Consider the following 12,644-nt stretch of genomic DNA (forward strand, 5'->3'; position numbering starts at 1 on the left):
CAGGAAGTTGAGAATCGGAATGCTGATCTGGAGCAGCAGCTACAGGATGTGGAGCAGACACTGGTTGACTGTGTGAATGATCGAGAGAGGATTCAGTGCGATGCACGGAAGCTTCTGGATATCCTCGACGTCAAGCTTTATGAATTGAACGATTTGCGACATGGTTTAGCTAAAATTGCTGAGAAGGAGGATAAGTCTTGAAACGTACAACTGGCCTGAGAGCGGCGCATCAATTGTTTCACTTTAATGTCCGTTGTTCCTCATTCTCAGTAGTCTCTTCAACATCATCAATCACTGATCCCCATTCCCGTCACACTATTTTACATTCACTTCTGCTTCACCACTCAGATGAGGTCACAGAATCTGAGCAGCAATAGCACTGACCTCTCAGGTATTTCTGTGAATCAGCATTTCACCGCCAAGTCCAGAAGGTGCAAATCCAAAGCTGCAGTTTATCTCTGTGACAGTTCACCCTTGGTTTCCAATCAACTAACTCTTCAATGGTTTTTTTGCTCGTATCAATAACCCTGAAATTCTTTTTCTGTTTCTCTAAATCTACTTTCACATTTATAACTGAATGAGCTCACACTGCCCATTCAGTCCGTGAGCACATGGCCGAATTTCATTTTCAGAAGACACTTTGTTCAAGAGGACACAAACTGAACATAATAAAACAAACCAGTCAGCAAGACCCACATTTTTTGCTGTAACATAGTGATATGCCTCCCACCACCCCCAGCTCTATAACACTCTGATATATCCCACATTCCTCAGTCTAACACTCTGAAATACTTCACACCCTTCACAGTAGCACTGATATAACCCACACGCCTCACTATAACACTCCAAATGTACCTGACACCCTTCACTTTAACACTCTAATATAGCCCATGCCCCTCACTGGAACAGGCTGATCTATTCCACAGCTCTCACTGGAACACTAATAATATGCCTCGCTGTAACACTGATATACACCACACCCTTCACTGGCACACTCTGATATATCCCACACCCTTCTCACACATTTGACACTAAATGTTGGGCCAGAATTTCAACATCAAGTTGGTTTGTGGGAGCTGGGAATTTAAAGTATACATAAGGATGGATTTCTCATTTCTGGTGAGCAGATGATGATTGCAGTCAGGCAGTGTGCTCTTGGAGAAAGTTCAGGGGCAGCCACAGGGTCTGCCAGCTGCTTAGAAGGCCTGTCATACTGTTCTGGAGCTGTGTTTCAGTCACCATAATGACAGAAAACCCTTCATGTTCCCTCTCCAGCTCTTCCTCTCCATGAATTCCCTATCACAGCTCAGGCCCCCTTCCCACCCCCATAGCCCAATATGCTGCTTAATGCCAAGATACAATACCTCAAACAAACCATGACTTTTTATAACCCTGTGCCAGGCTATGGCACTTCAATGCCCATTTACCCACTATATAGAAGCACTGAAGGTTGGATGTGTAAAAACTGCTTCTAGAAAAGTCATTTGTTGATGTTTAAGAAGTTCTCCATATTACAGCCAATAAACATGTCACACAAATTTAAGAAATGGGATTAAGAGCAAGGTCATTTTGTCCCACAAACCTGCTCCAATATTCAATACGATCATGGCTGATTTGGTTATTTCACAATCCCACCAGCCTCAATAACTTTTCACCCCATTGCATGTCAAGGATCCTCTGCCTTAAAAATGTTCAGAGGCTGCTTCCACTGCTTTTTGAGGAAAATTGAAGGCTTCAAGGTAACATGGATAAGTTGAATGAGTGGGCACATATATGCCAGATGCAGTTTAATGTGGATAAGTGTAAAGTAATTCACTTCGGGAGGAAATACTGAATGTCAGAAGATTATACATATATAGCAGATTTTATATAATATTAGGAAATATTGATGTACAAAGGAACTTGGGTGTCCTTGTACATAAATCAGCAAAAGCAAGAATGTAGGTGTAGCAAGTAGTTAACAAGGCAAATACCATGCTGATTTTCATCGCAAGGGGATGAGAGTACAGGAGCAAGGAAGTAAGTCTTATTGCAGATGTACCAGCTTTGGTGAGACCACACCTGTCGTATTTTACGTTGTTTTGGTCTCTTTACCAAAGTAAAGACATACTTGCTCCAGAGGAAGTTCGGCAAACATTCACCACCTTAATTCATTATGTCGTAGTTCATATGAGAAGAAAGTGCATTGACTTTATTTGATGGAGTGTCGAGGCATTCTGGTTGAAACACAAAAAATTCTTAAATAAGACTGGACAGACTCGGTACAGGGATGATGCCCCCCCACCCGCCCCAGGTTTGTGACGGTGTTTGTAGAATAATGTGGCACAGTCGCTATTTCAACTGAGATGAGAAGAAATTTCTTCACTCGAGGGTGGTGGTCTTGTGGAATCCTCTAACACATAAAGTTGTTGTGGTGAAGTCACTGAATATATTTAAAAAAGAAATAGTTAGAATTCTGACACTAAAGGTATCAAGTGACATAGTGAGAGACTAATAGAGTACAATAGGACAGAGGATCAGCCATGACCATACTGAGTGGTGGAGTGAGTTTGAAGGGCCAAATGCCGACTACTGTTCGTATTTTATATGTTTCCAAGTTTTCTAATGTTGACTGACAGTTAACTGTCAAGCTTACATTGAGTAATAAACCAAGCAGGTTGATGCATCACCTGGAGATTGAACCATGAATAAATGGTTGCCAACTATATTATTGAATCATCCCAATTCTATAAAAGTTCAGGCCATTAATTGTTTTTTATCTCTACAGTTGCTACCAGACCTGCTGAGTTTCTCCAGAACTTTTTATTTGTTAAGTCTTCAATATGTGTCCCTCTGGTAACTGACTCCTGCCACTAACCAGCTTATCCTATTTGTTTCCTTTGTTTTTTTAATGGCTTGTAAATATCACAGGCAAGGCCAGCATTTGTTGCCTATCCCCAGTTTCATTTGAACTGTTTTGTGTCTCTAGGTCATTTTTGAGGGCAACTAAGAGTCGATTATACTGCTGTGGGTCTGGATTTCCATTTAAATCAGACCAGTAATGGGCAGCAGATTTCCGTCCCAAAGGACATTGGAGTTTATAACGATCAATGATAGTGATGGTGATCACCATCACTGAGACTGGCTCTCAATTCCAGGTTTATTGATCGAATTCAATCAATTTACTCTTCTAATATGCTATAAAATTTTGAACATTTTAATTAGAATTTCTCAATGTTCTCTGCTGTAAAGAGAACAATCTCAGCTTCTAACATTCACTGAAGACTCTTATCCATGGTACCGTTTGAGTAAATCTCTTCTGCACTCAATCCGTACACTTCTGAAGAGGATGTTCAATATGTGACATGACTCTAGTTGGGGCCTAATCAGTGATTTATAAAGATTCAGCATGAGTTCCTTGTTCTTGTACTTAATGTCCCTATTGATGTAGCACTGGGTGCTTTACTTTCTTATTCTACTCTGCTTTAAAGATTTCAAAATTCACTCGCAGGTCTCACTATATTTCAGCAATCCTGTAAAACTTATACAATTTAGTTTATTTTGCCTTTCATTATTCTTCCCACCAAAGTGTAACATTGATACGGTGATACGGCCTTTGATACAGTGCCTCACGGGAGGCTACCGAGCAAGGTGAGGGGCCCATGGTGTTCGAGGTGAGATACGGGCTTGGATTGAGGATTGGCTGCCTTACAGAAGGCAGAGAGTTGGGATAAAAGGCTCTTTTTCAGAATGGCAACTGGTGACAAGTGGTGTCCTGCAGGGTTCAGTGTTGGGGCTACAGCTGTTCACCTTGTATATTAATGATCTGGATGAACGGACTGGGGGCATTCTGGCGAAGTTGGCCGATGATACGAAGATAGGTGGACAGGCAGGTAGTACTGAGGAGGTGGGGAAGCTGCAGAAAGATTTGGACAGTTTAGGAGAGTGGTCCAGGAAATGGCTGATGAAATTCAATGTGAGTAAATGTGAGGTTTTGCACTTTGGAAAAAAGAATACAGGCATGGACTATTTTCTAAATGGTGAGAAAATTCGCAAAGCAGAGGTACAAAGGGATCTGGGAGTGTTGGTCAAGGATTTTTTAAAGGTTAACTTGCAGGTAGAGTCCGTGATTAAGAAAACGAGTGTAATGTTGTCGTTTATCACAAGAGGGTTGGAATATAAAAGCAGCCATGTGCTTCTGAGGCTTTATAAAGCTCTAGTTAGGCCCCATTTAGAATACTGTGTCCAATTTTGGGCCCCACACCTCAGGAAGGACATACTAGCCCTGAGCGCGTCCAGTGGAGATTCACACGGATGATCCCTGGAATGGTTGGTTTATAGGTGCTGCCCAAGAGGAGTAGGAAATGGGTGTTATGACTCCCTGATGTTCGAGGCGTTGTAGTTCAGCATCAACCTGCGGCAATGAGGCGTATGGTACCGGTCTCTTAGGGCGGAAGACCGGTGTGGCATTAGGTTGGAGTTGTAGCACAGCTTGTGTGGCGGAGCAGAGTCCGAAGCTGGGTTGGAAGACCGATGTGAATTGTTTCACAATCTGATTTGACAGGTCAAGGGGTGCAGCAGGGGACTGCACCTGGTTGCAAATTGCGTTGAGCGGCAGATCGGCGTAGCCCAGAAGGCTAAGATCTGACGCAGCGAAGTAACATGCGCCGTTGAATGTTTTGTCGCAGAAGGATACGCAGCAGTCAAGTTGCCCTGAGAGGTTGAGGTGCCCACCACAAGCGCTGATGGCAGTTTTGGAGGCATCTCGGACTGGAGGTCGCCCAAGCTTGCGCCAAATTCTCTCGGAGAGAATGGTGATGTCCGATGCAGTGTCCAGCTGCAACCAGACCGGGTGGCCGTTGACGTTGACCGTGATGTACTTTCTTCGGCCAGGGGCATTGACTCGGAAAGTTGCCAGCAGGCTTCGGGAAAAGGCAGCCTGCTTCGTCTTGCTTTGGGGGCTTGCGTGCAGCTTGAGTGCGTCAGGTTTGTTGGCTTGTCGAGATTTGCAGTGGCCATCTTTGTGACCGACCATATCGCACTGGCGGCATCAATGGTGCTTGAAGGAGCAGAGCCTGACAAAATGCCAGGACCCACAGTGCCAACAGGGGGACGGTGGCTTCTTCTTCGAGCCGTTGTGAGAGTTCGGACCAGAATGCGACGAGCCAGAGGATGGACCAGAGGAAGACATGCCAGAATTGGAAGGACCGGAATGTCTGGTGGCTTGGCGAACTGCATGAACTTTGGAACCCCCTTGGCCCACAGATTGGACCAAAGTGGTGTCATGCTGCAGATTGATCAACCGTTGGTATTCATCCATGATGGCTGCGAGAGTCAGCGTAGGGTCCTGTTCCAACCGATTGAGAAGGCGCACGCGGGTATCTGCAAATTTAGGGGACTGGAGACTGCATATAAAGATAAGTGCTTTGAACTGATCATCAGTGAGCGATCTTAACTTGAAACATTCACAGTCACGGTTAACTATCCCAACATGTGTCAGAAAATCACCTGATTTATTCATGACCAACTTTAAGCAACGGTAGCGTATGCCGAACAACGAGGACCGATCACCGAAGTGCTGCTTGAGTGAGTGGCATCGAACGACCTATCCGCGGGTTTATCTGGCATGATGAGGTTGCAGTACTTGTCCAGCTCTGCCGGGCCAAGTTTACGAAGCAAGAGCCGGACTTTCCATGCATCATCCTGACCAGCGATGTCGACACAAAATAGCTCCTCGTAGCGATGGAACCAGGTATCAAAAGTAATATTGGCCTCTGGGTCATACCCAAACTCGGTGATACTGTTGGCGATACCGTCAACAGAAGGCGGAATACTAGTAGACGCTGCCGGTGCCAGAACCCTGGTCTGCATGAGCATCTCCATCAACTTTAACTGTTGTTCGAGTAGAAGCTGCAACTTTTCTGGGATAATAAAATGAGGCTGGATGAACACAGCAGGCCCAGCAGCATCTCAGGAGCACAAAAGCTGATGTTTTTGTGCTCCTGAGATGCTGCTGGGCCTGCTGTGTTCATCCAGCCTCACATTTTATTATCTTGGATTCTCCAGCATCTGCAGTTCCCATTATCACTGCAACTTTTCTAGGTCCATTTTACGAACACCTCGTCACCAATCTGTTATGTTTCACGGTACCTCGGTAGCTACGGACTCAAGGTATGATTGACTGTACGCGGATGACTAGGCGCAAGCTAATGCGAACGGTGACACTAGATGATAGCAGACAAGCCCCAGTCCCTAGCTAGAGTCGCACCCCAAACTTACTGACGCAGGAAGAGAGGACACGAAGCCTTTAGAAAAAGAGCTTTTACTGTCTCAGTCCGAAGACACAAAATGGGCACAACTCGTCTGTATTTATACATTAGGAATGACCTCCACCAATCAAAAGCGGAGTAGCGTACTTAAGCGTCCATCAGCCAATGAGAAGCGAGCTTATCAATAGGTGGCCTTTTTGGCCGGGAAAGCAACATGACAGAAACGGCGTGAAAAACTCGAAACCCAAACCTTAGAAAAAGAAAACCGTCTACAGTGAGTAAACGACACAGATCTTGGGGATGGAAACATCCCCAACAGTTAACTTGAGGTTGAGTCCATGATTAAGAAAGCGAGTGTAATGTTGTCATTTATCTCAAGAGGGTTGGAATATAAAAGCAGCGACGTGCTTCTGAGACTTTATAAAGCTCTAGTTAGACCCCATTTAGAATACTGTGTCCAATTTTGGGCCCCACACCTCAGGAAGGACATACTAGCCCTGGAGCATGTCCAGCGGAGATTCACACGGATGATCCCTGGAATGGTAGGTTAACGTATGATGAACGGCTAAGGATCCTGGGATTGTACTCATTAGAGTTTAGAAGGTTGAGGGGAGATCTAATAGCAACTTACAAGATAATGTATGGCTTAGAAGGGATGGACGCTAGGAAGTTGTTTCCGTTAGGCAGGGAGAATAGGACCCGTGGGCACAGCCTTAAAATTAGAGGGGGTAAATTTAAAACTCAAATGAGATGGCATTTCTTCAGCCAGAGTGTGGCGGGCTTGTGGAATTCATTGCCACGGAGTGCAGTGGAGGCCGGGACGTTGGATGCCTTCAATGCAGAGATCGACTAATTCTTGATCTCACAAGGAATCAAGGGCTATGGGGAGAGTGCAGGGAAGTGGAGTTGAAATGTCCATCAGCCATGATTTAAATGGCGGAGTGGGCTTGATGGGCCGAATGGCCATACTTCCACTCCTTTTGTCTTATGGTCTTAACATTTTTCTGTACTATATTGCATTACCTGACAGCGTATCCTCCTGAACTCTATTATTAGCCACTTCATTGTTCATTGCAATTGAACAAAGAAAGTTACAGCACAGGAACAGACCCTTCGGCCCTCCAAGCCTGCGCTGATCCAGATCCTCTATCTAAACTTGTCACCTATTTTTTAAGGATCTATATCCCTCTGTTCCCTGCTCATTCATGTATCTGTCTAAATACATCTTAAATGATGCTATCGTGCCCGCCTCTACCACCTCCGCTGGCAGTGCATTCCAGGTACCCACCGCTCCCTGCATAAAGAACTTTTCAAGCATATCTCCCTTAAACTTTTCCCCTCTCACCTTGAAATCATGACCCCTAGTAATTCAGCCTCCCACTCTGAGGGAAAAAGCTTCTTGCTATCCACCTTGTCTATATCTCTCATGATTTTGTAGACCTCAATCAGGTCCCCCCTCAACCTCCGTCTTTCTAATGTAAATAATCCCAATCTACTCAACATCTCTTCATAGCTAGAGCCCGCCATACCAAGCAACATCCTGGTGTACCTCCTCTGCACCCTCTCCAAAGCATCCACATCCTTTCGGTAATGTGGCAACCAGAACTGTACACAGTATTCCAAATCTGATTGAACCAAAGTCCTATACAACTGTAACATGACCTACCAACTCTTGTACTCATTACCCTGTCCGATGAATGAAAGCATGCCATATGCCTTCTTGACCACTCTATCCACCTGCATTGCCACCTTCAGGGTACAATGGAACTGAACACCCAGATGTGCATCAATTTTCCTCATTTATCGTATAGTTTGCTCTTGAATTGGATCTTCCAAAATACATCATTTCGCATTTGCCTGGATTGAACTCCATCTGCCACTTCTTCGCCCAACCCTCCAATCTATCTATATTCTACTGCATTCTCTCACAACCCCCTTCACTATCTGCTATTCCACCAATCTTAGTGTCATCTGCAAACTTGCTAATCAGACCATCTATACCTTCCTCCAGATCATTTATGTATATCACAAACAACAGCGGTCCCAACACCGATCCTTGTGGAACACCACTGGTCACAGTTCTCCATTTTGAGAAACTCCCTTCTACTGCTACTCTCTGTCTCCTGTTGCCCAGCCAGTTGTTTTTGCATCTAGCTAGTACACCCTGGACCCCATGCAACTTCACTTTCTCCATCAGCCTGCCATGGGGAACCTTGAGTTTTGTTTTATCTGCAAAATATGAAATTATACTCTGTATTCCCAGGTGCTGGCCATGAATATGTATCAAAAAAGCAGTGAGCCCAACACCCATCCTTGGGGAACACCAGAGTATACTCAGCCTACATCCTGTGAATAAATAAAAAAACAACTTGCTCCCAGTCTAAGAAACACCCACTCACTGCATTTATCTACTTTCTGAGTTTTAGCCAGTTTCTTGTCCGTGCTGCTAATATTTCTTTAAAGCACTGGCTACAATCTTGTTAACAAGACAATGATGTGCTACTTTATCTAGGGTCAAATATCGCTGATTACTGGTACTCAGTGTCAGCTTATGCTTACTGTGTTTTTAATGATTCACACAGCTGGTCATGATGTTTGTGCTATGGTTTAGTCATTAATCCCCAAAGGTTCTGTAATCTTGTTTATGGGTGGCAGCAGACTAGTAGATTTAGTAAGCGGTGGAGAACATAGATTTACTTAGCATTAGATGGGTGTTAAAGTTTGATTACTGAGCTGTACATTTTCATTAAGAGAGCTCAATGTATTGTATGCTCTGTCAGAGTGCAGTTTTGTTTTATGGAGCATGAGGAATTGGAGTTCAGCAACTCAAATTGATTGACAGGGATCAGAGGGAACGGTTCTGCTAATCTGACTGTAAAATAAACAGATTTAATTGAGTGTCTGATTTCTGCAAGTGACCACATCACCCTGGTCTCACCTTCTCAAATAAATCATGACCTGTAAAGTTCACCTTGCCCTTTGTCAGTGTTTCACTAAGTTTATCAAGTCACATCAGGTAGACAGGAGGTTACTGTGTGAATGGGTAAAGGCCAACCAGCATCCTGCTCCTTATCAGTATTCAGTGAATTCTGGGTGAGAGAGAGAAGGGAAATCAGGCAGAGATCCTGCTCCTGATCACTGGCCAGTGACCCCAGCTGTGGAATTTAGATTGGAACTATAATATTGGTTTAATAATGACTTGGCAACATGCTTAGCATCTCTCTCTGTATTTTATCTCCATATTCCTGTCTTCCTGTGATATCACGTTGGAGCTCTGCACAACTTGTCAGAGTAAACTAACTCCTGTCCCTCACTGGTGTTACGGACAGTATTGGTTTACCTGGAGCTCAGTGCTTCTGGGAATCGTTTGCATTTTGTTGCTTCCAGTGGCAAAGGAGAAATATTTGTTTTCTTAATCTGCTCACATTTAACAATATTGTTAAAATGACTGGCAGTTTGGAATTACGAACTCTTGTCATGTTCCAAGCCAAAGACTCTCAATTTGAACACTAAGAATTTGGCTTTTCTCAAAATAAATAACTCCAAAACAAACCAAAGCTGATCCCCAAAACCCAGTTTTCTCAACTACTTGATCATCTCACCAATATCCCAATTCTATAAATCTGATTTTATAAAACACAGATTGCCATTTTGCCCATTTTTTATGAAAAACGAGAACTCTACATTTCTGACGGTGAGGGCTCCCTCAGGAATTAGGAGCCGAACTTCCATTCATAGTTGTGAACTTTCAGGGAAAGGCAGACAATGCTCCATTTTCACAGCATTCAGTGGCTGTATTCTTAAAAGATCCAGCATCACAGACAGCCATTTTGACAGCTGCAGTCAAGTGATATTTGTGAGGATAGAGTGCCAGGGGGTTATAGGGTAGGATGTTGGAGGACGGGATGCAAGGTGGCAAGGAGACCAAGTAAGTGATGCAGGTTTAGAGTGGTTTGGGGTGGGTGAGAGAAATCTGGTCTGACAGATTAATCAGGTCTGAAGTGGGGTGGAGCATCAGGTCAGAGACTGGGATTGTAACGGGTCTGAAGAGATAAGTATGGAGTCGAATAAATAGTTAGGAGTAATACTATACGTTTGATAGTCTAACTTTTCCTGAGTAATTATTTACTTATTTTCATTGGAACCCTTTGAACTCTCTAATTTAAATGGATACTTTCAAACAGTTCCTGCATCAGGGAGTTGCCCAGCGGAATCTCCAATTTCCAGCGTAATTCTTTCAGAATCTGCCACAGTGGGAATTCCATAGGGTCCCCACGTGCAACTCCCAAATACACGGGAATCACAATTATGTCTGCCTTCATAAAATGTGGCCCCCTCCTTAAGTCATAAATTTACATGGGCTCTAAATAAAGCAGTCACCAGAAATTGGCATCCCCATCAGACCCTGGACCAATGAACACTGAGTCAGCCTGCACACAATCATCAAACTTTATGTAAAAACTCTTAAAATTGTTTAGATCAGAAATTATTATGGTATTTATTCCTAGGACAAATAATTAGAATTAATAATTACTATAGAATCACTAGAGGACTTTGATATTTGTGTACAATAAACTGAAATTTGTTAACATATTGAAGATTCATTAAATTCTGCAATTTATAACCAAGACATATTGAGTACAGTACATACACAGACTATACTTAGTGTATAAGCAGTTGTGTACATGATGTGTATGCGGGATACATGGAGGCAGAATGTGTGCTTTAGACAGAATATGTGTAGTATATACACAATATGTACGATCTCTGAGTAGTGTATTTGATTATACTAACTATTTCATGCATACAGAATCTACAATATTTATATGGGGCAGAACATATATAAGGACTTAGCTTCAGATTGCGAGATTCTAATTTTGACTAAAACTGATAAACTGTTAATCATCCAATCCTATATAAGCCTTTTAAAAGTTGAGTGAAAAATTGTAGATGTCTTTCTCTGAGTAAACAAATAAAGTGCGTAATCAAACTATCCTGACATCTGTTTCTTTCATCATCAAAACTCAAATCTAAGACTGTCAAACATCACATTCAACACAGTAATGATCATTCACTGTATAACTAAGGGTCACTATTTATTCAGGGTAAGGGTCACTTGCTGTGTAACTATAGAGTCAGTGTTTATTCAGAAGGATAAGGGTTACTTACTATTGGAATGCAAATTTGAAGACTAATGCCTTATCTTCTGCCCAGGCACCCTACAGCCTGGAGGACTCAACATTAAGTTCTCTAATTTCAAATAACCTTCCCACCCATCCTCTGGCTCCTGTTCCAGCTCCACCACCTTCCTTCCATTCCACCTTGTGACCCTTCCTTCTAGCCACCAACCGAATTCATCCCTCCCATCGATCAATGAGTCGTACCTTTCACCAGTGTCCCCACCATTCCGCACTTCCCCTTTATCTGCCAATTCCCTTACCCCAAATCCAGTCCTGAAGGGGAATTAATTACTCCTTGCCTCCAGATGTTGCATAGCCTGCTGTGTTCTTCCAGCTCCCTGTTTATCTATCAGTACCCCTTAGTTCTAGATTCTCCTACAAGACGAATTATCTCCTCATCCAACCCATCAAGACCATTGATATATATTTCACTCAAATTAGCTTTAACTCTTCCAGACTCCAGGAGATACATGACGAACCTATACACCCTTCCAAGTAAGGCATCTATTGCATTCCCAATCTACATTAACCTAAAATATCTGAATTGCTTCCCTCCAAATTTCACAGCTTTGCAATCTGTCACTCTTACATTTTTCTCAAAATTGACAATTTTCCATTTTCCATACATTATTCTCCATTTCCCAGATCTCTATCCAGCCACTAACTTGTAACAATATGTTATCCATATCATCCCTACAGTGTCAAACAGGCCCTTCGGCCCAACAAGTCCACACTGACCACGAGAGCATCCCATCCCCATATAACTCACACTTCCCTCCACACTATGGGCGATTTAGGATGGCCAAATCACCTCGCCTGCACATCCCTGGAGGCTGACACGGGGAGAATGTGCAAACTCCACACAGACAGTTACCCGAGGCTGGAATTGGACCTGGGTTCTTGGCGCTGTGAGGCTGCAGGGCTGGCCCATGAGCCCATTGGGCCCAGCCCTGACCCTTGTGGCACATCGCTGTTACAGGCCTCACTCTCCTCGACCACCCCGTGTCTCCGACCTTCCAGCTAGTTCTGACGCGGTGGGAGGGGGGGCATTCGTTTCCCAGCAACGGCCTTGGTGATCCCTGACCCCGCCCCACTTCCGGTGCACGGAGAGAAATACGCATGTGCGCCGCCATTTGCTCAAGGAGCCTCTGAGGACTGTCGAAACAAGGTTTGAAACTAAATTTCCGTTAAACTTCAAAGCGCCATTTCTGTAATA

The 12,644-nt window shown here is 43.7% G+C and overlaps 2 protein-coding genes and 1 pseudogene across 2 annotated transcripts in view; 2 read left to right on the forward strand and 1 right to left on the reverse strand.

Moving 5' to 3' along the window:
* LOC125465861 (homer protein homolog 3-like) overlaps positions 1–2,705 on the forward strand; it is an 85,963-nt gene extending 83,258 nt beyond the window's left edge. Inside the window, exon 12 of the mRNA XM_059638420.1 lies at positions 4–2,705. Within this exon, the coding sequence (XP_059494403.1) occupies positions 4–201 (198 nt within the window). The 3' untranslated portion in view covers positions 202–2,705. The remainder of the gene's footprint in view (positions 1–3) is intronic.
* A 1,580-nt stretch (positions 2,706–4,285) lies between these two features.
* Positions 4,286–5,856, reverse strand: LOC132206057 (uncharacterized protein K02A2.6-like; annotated as a pseudogene).
* Positions 5,857–12,532: 6,676 nt separating this feature from the next.
* kxd1 (KxDL motif containing 1) overlaps positions 12,533–12,644 on the forward strand; it is a 40,249-nt gene continuing 40,137 nt past the window's right edge. The window contains exon 1 of the mRNA XM_059638478.1: positions 12,533–12,596. The gene's annotated coding sequence lies outside the window, so the exon portion shown is untranslated. The remainder of the gene's footprint in view (positions 12,597–12,644) is intronic.

Source organism: Stegostoma tigrinum, chromosome 30, assembly GCF_030684315.1.
Source record: "Stegostoma tigrinum isolate sSteTig4 chromosome 30, sSteTig4.hap1, whole genome shotgun sequence".
NCBI classification, from domain to species: Eukaryota; Metazoa; Chordata; class Chondrichthyes; order Orectolobiformes; family Stegostomatidae; genus Stegostoma; species Stegostoma tigrinum.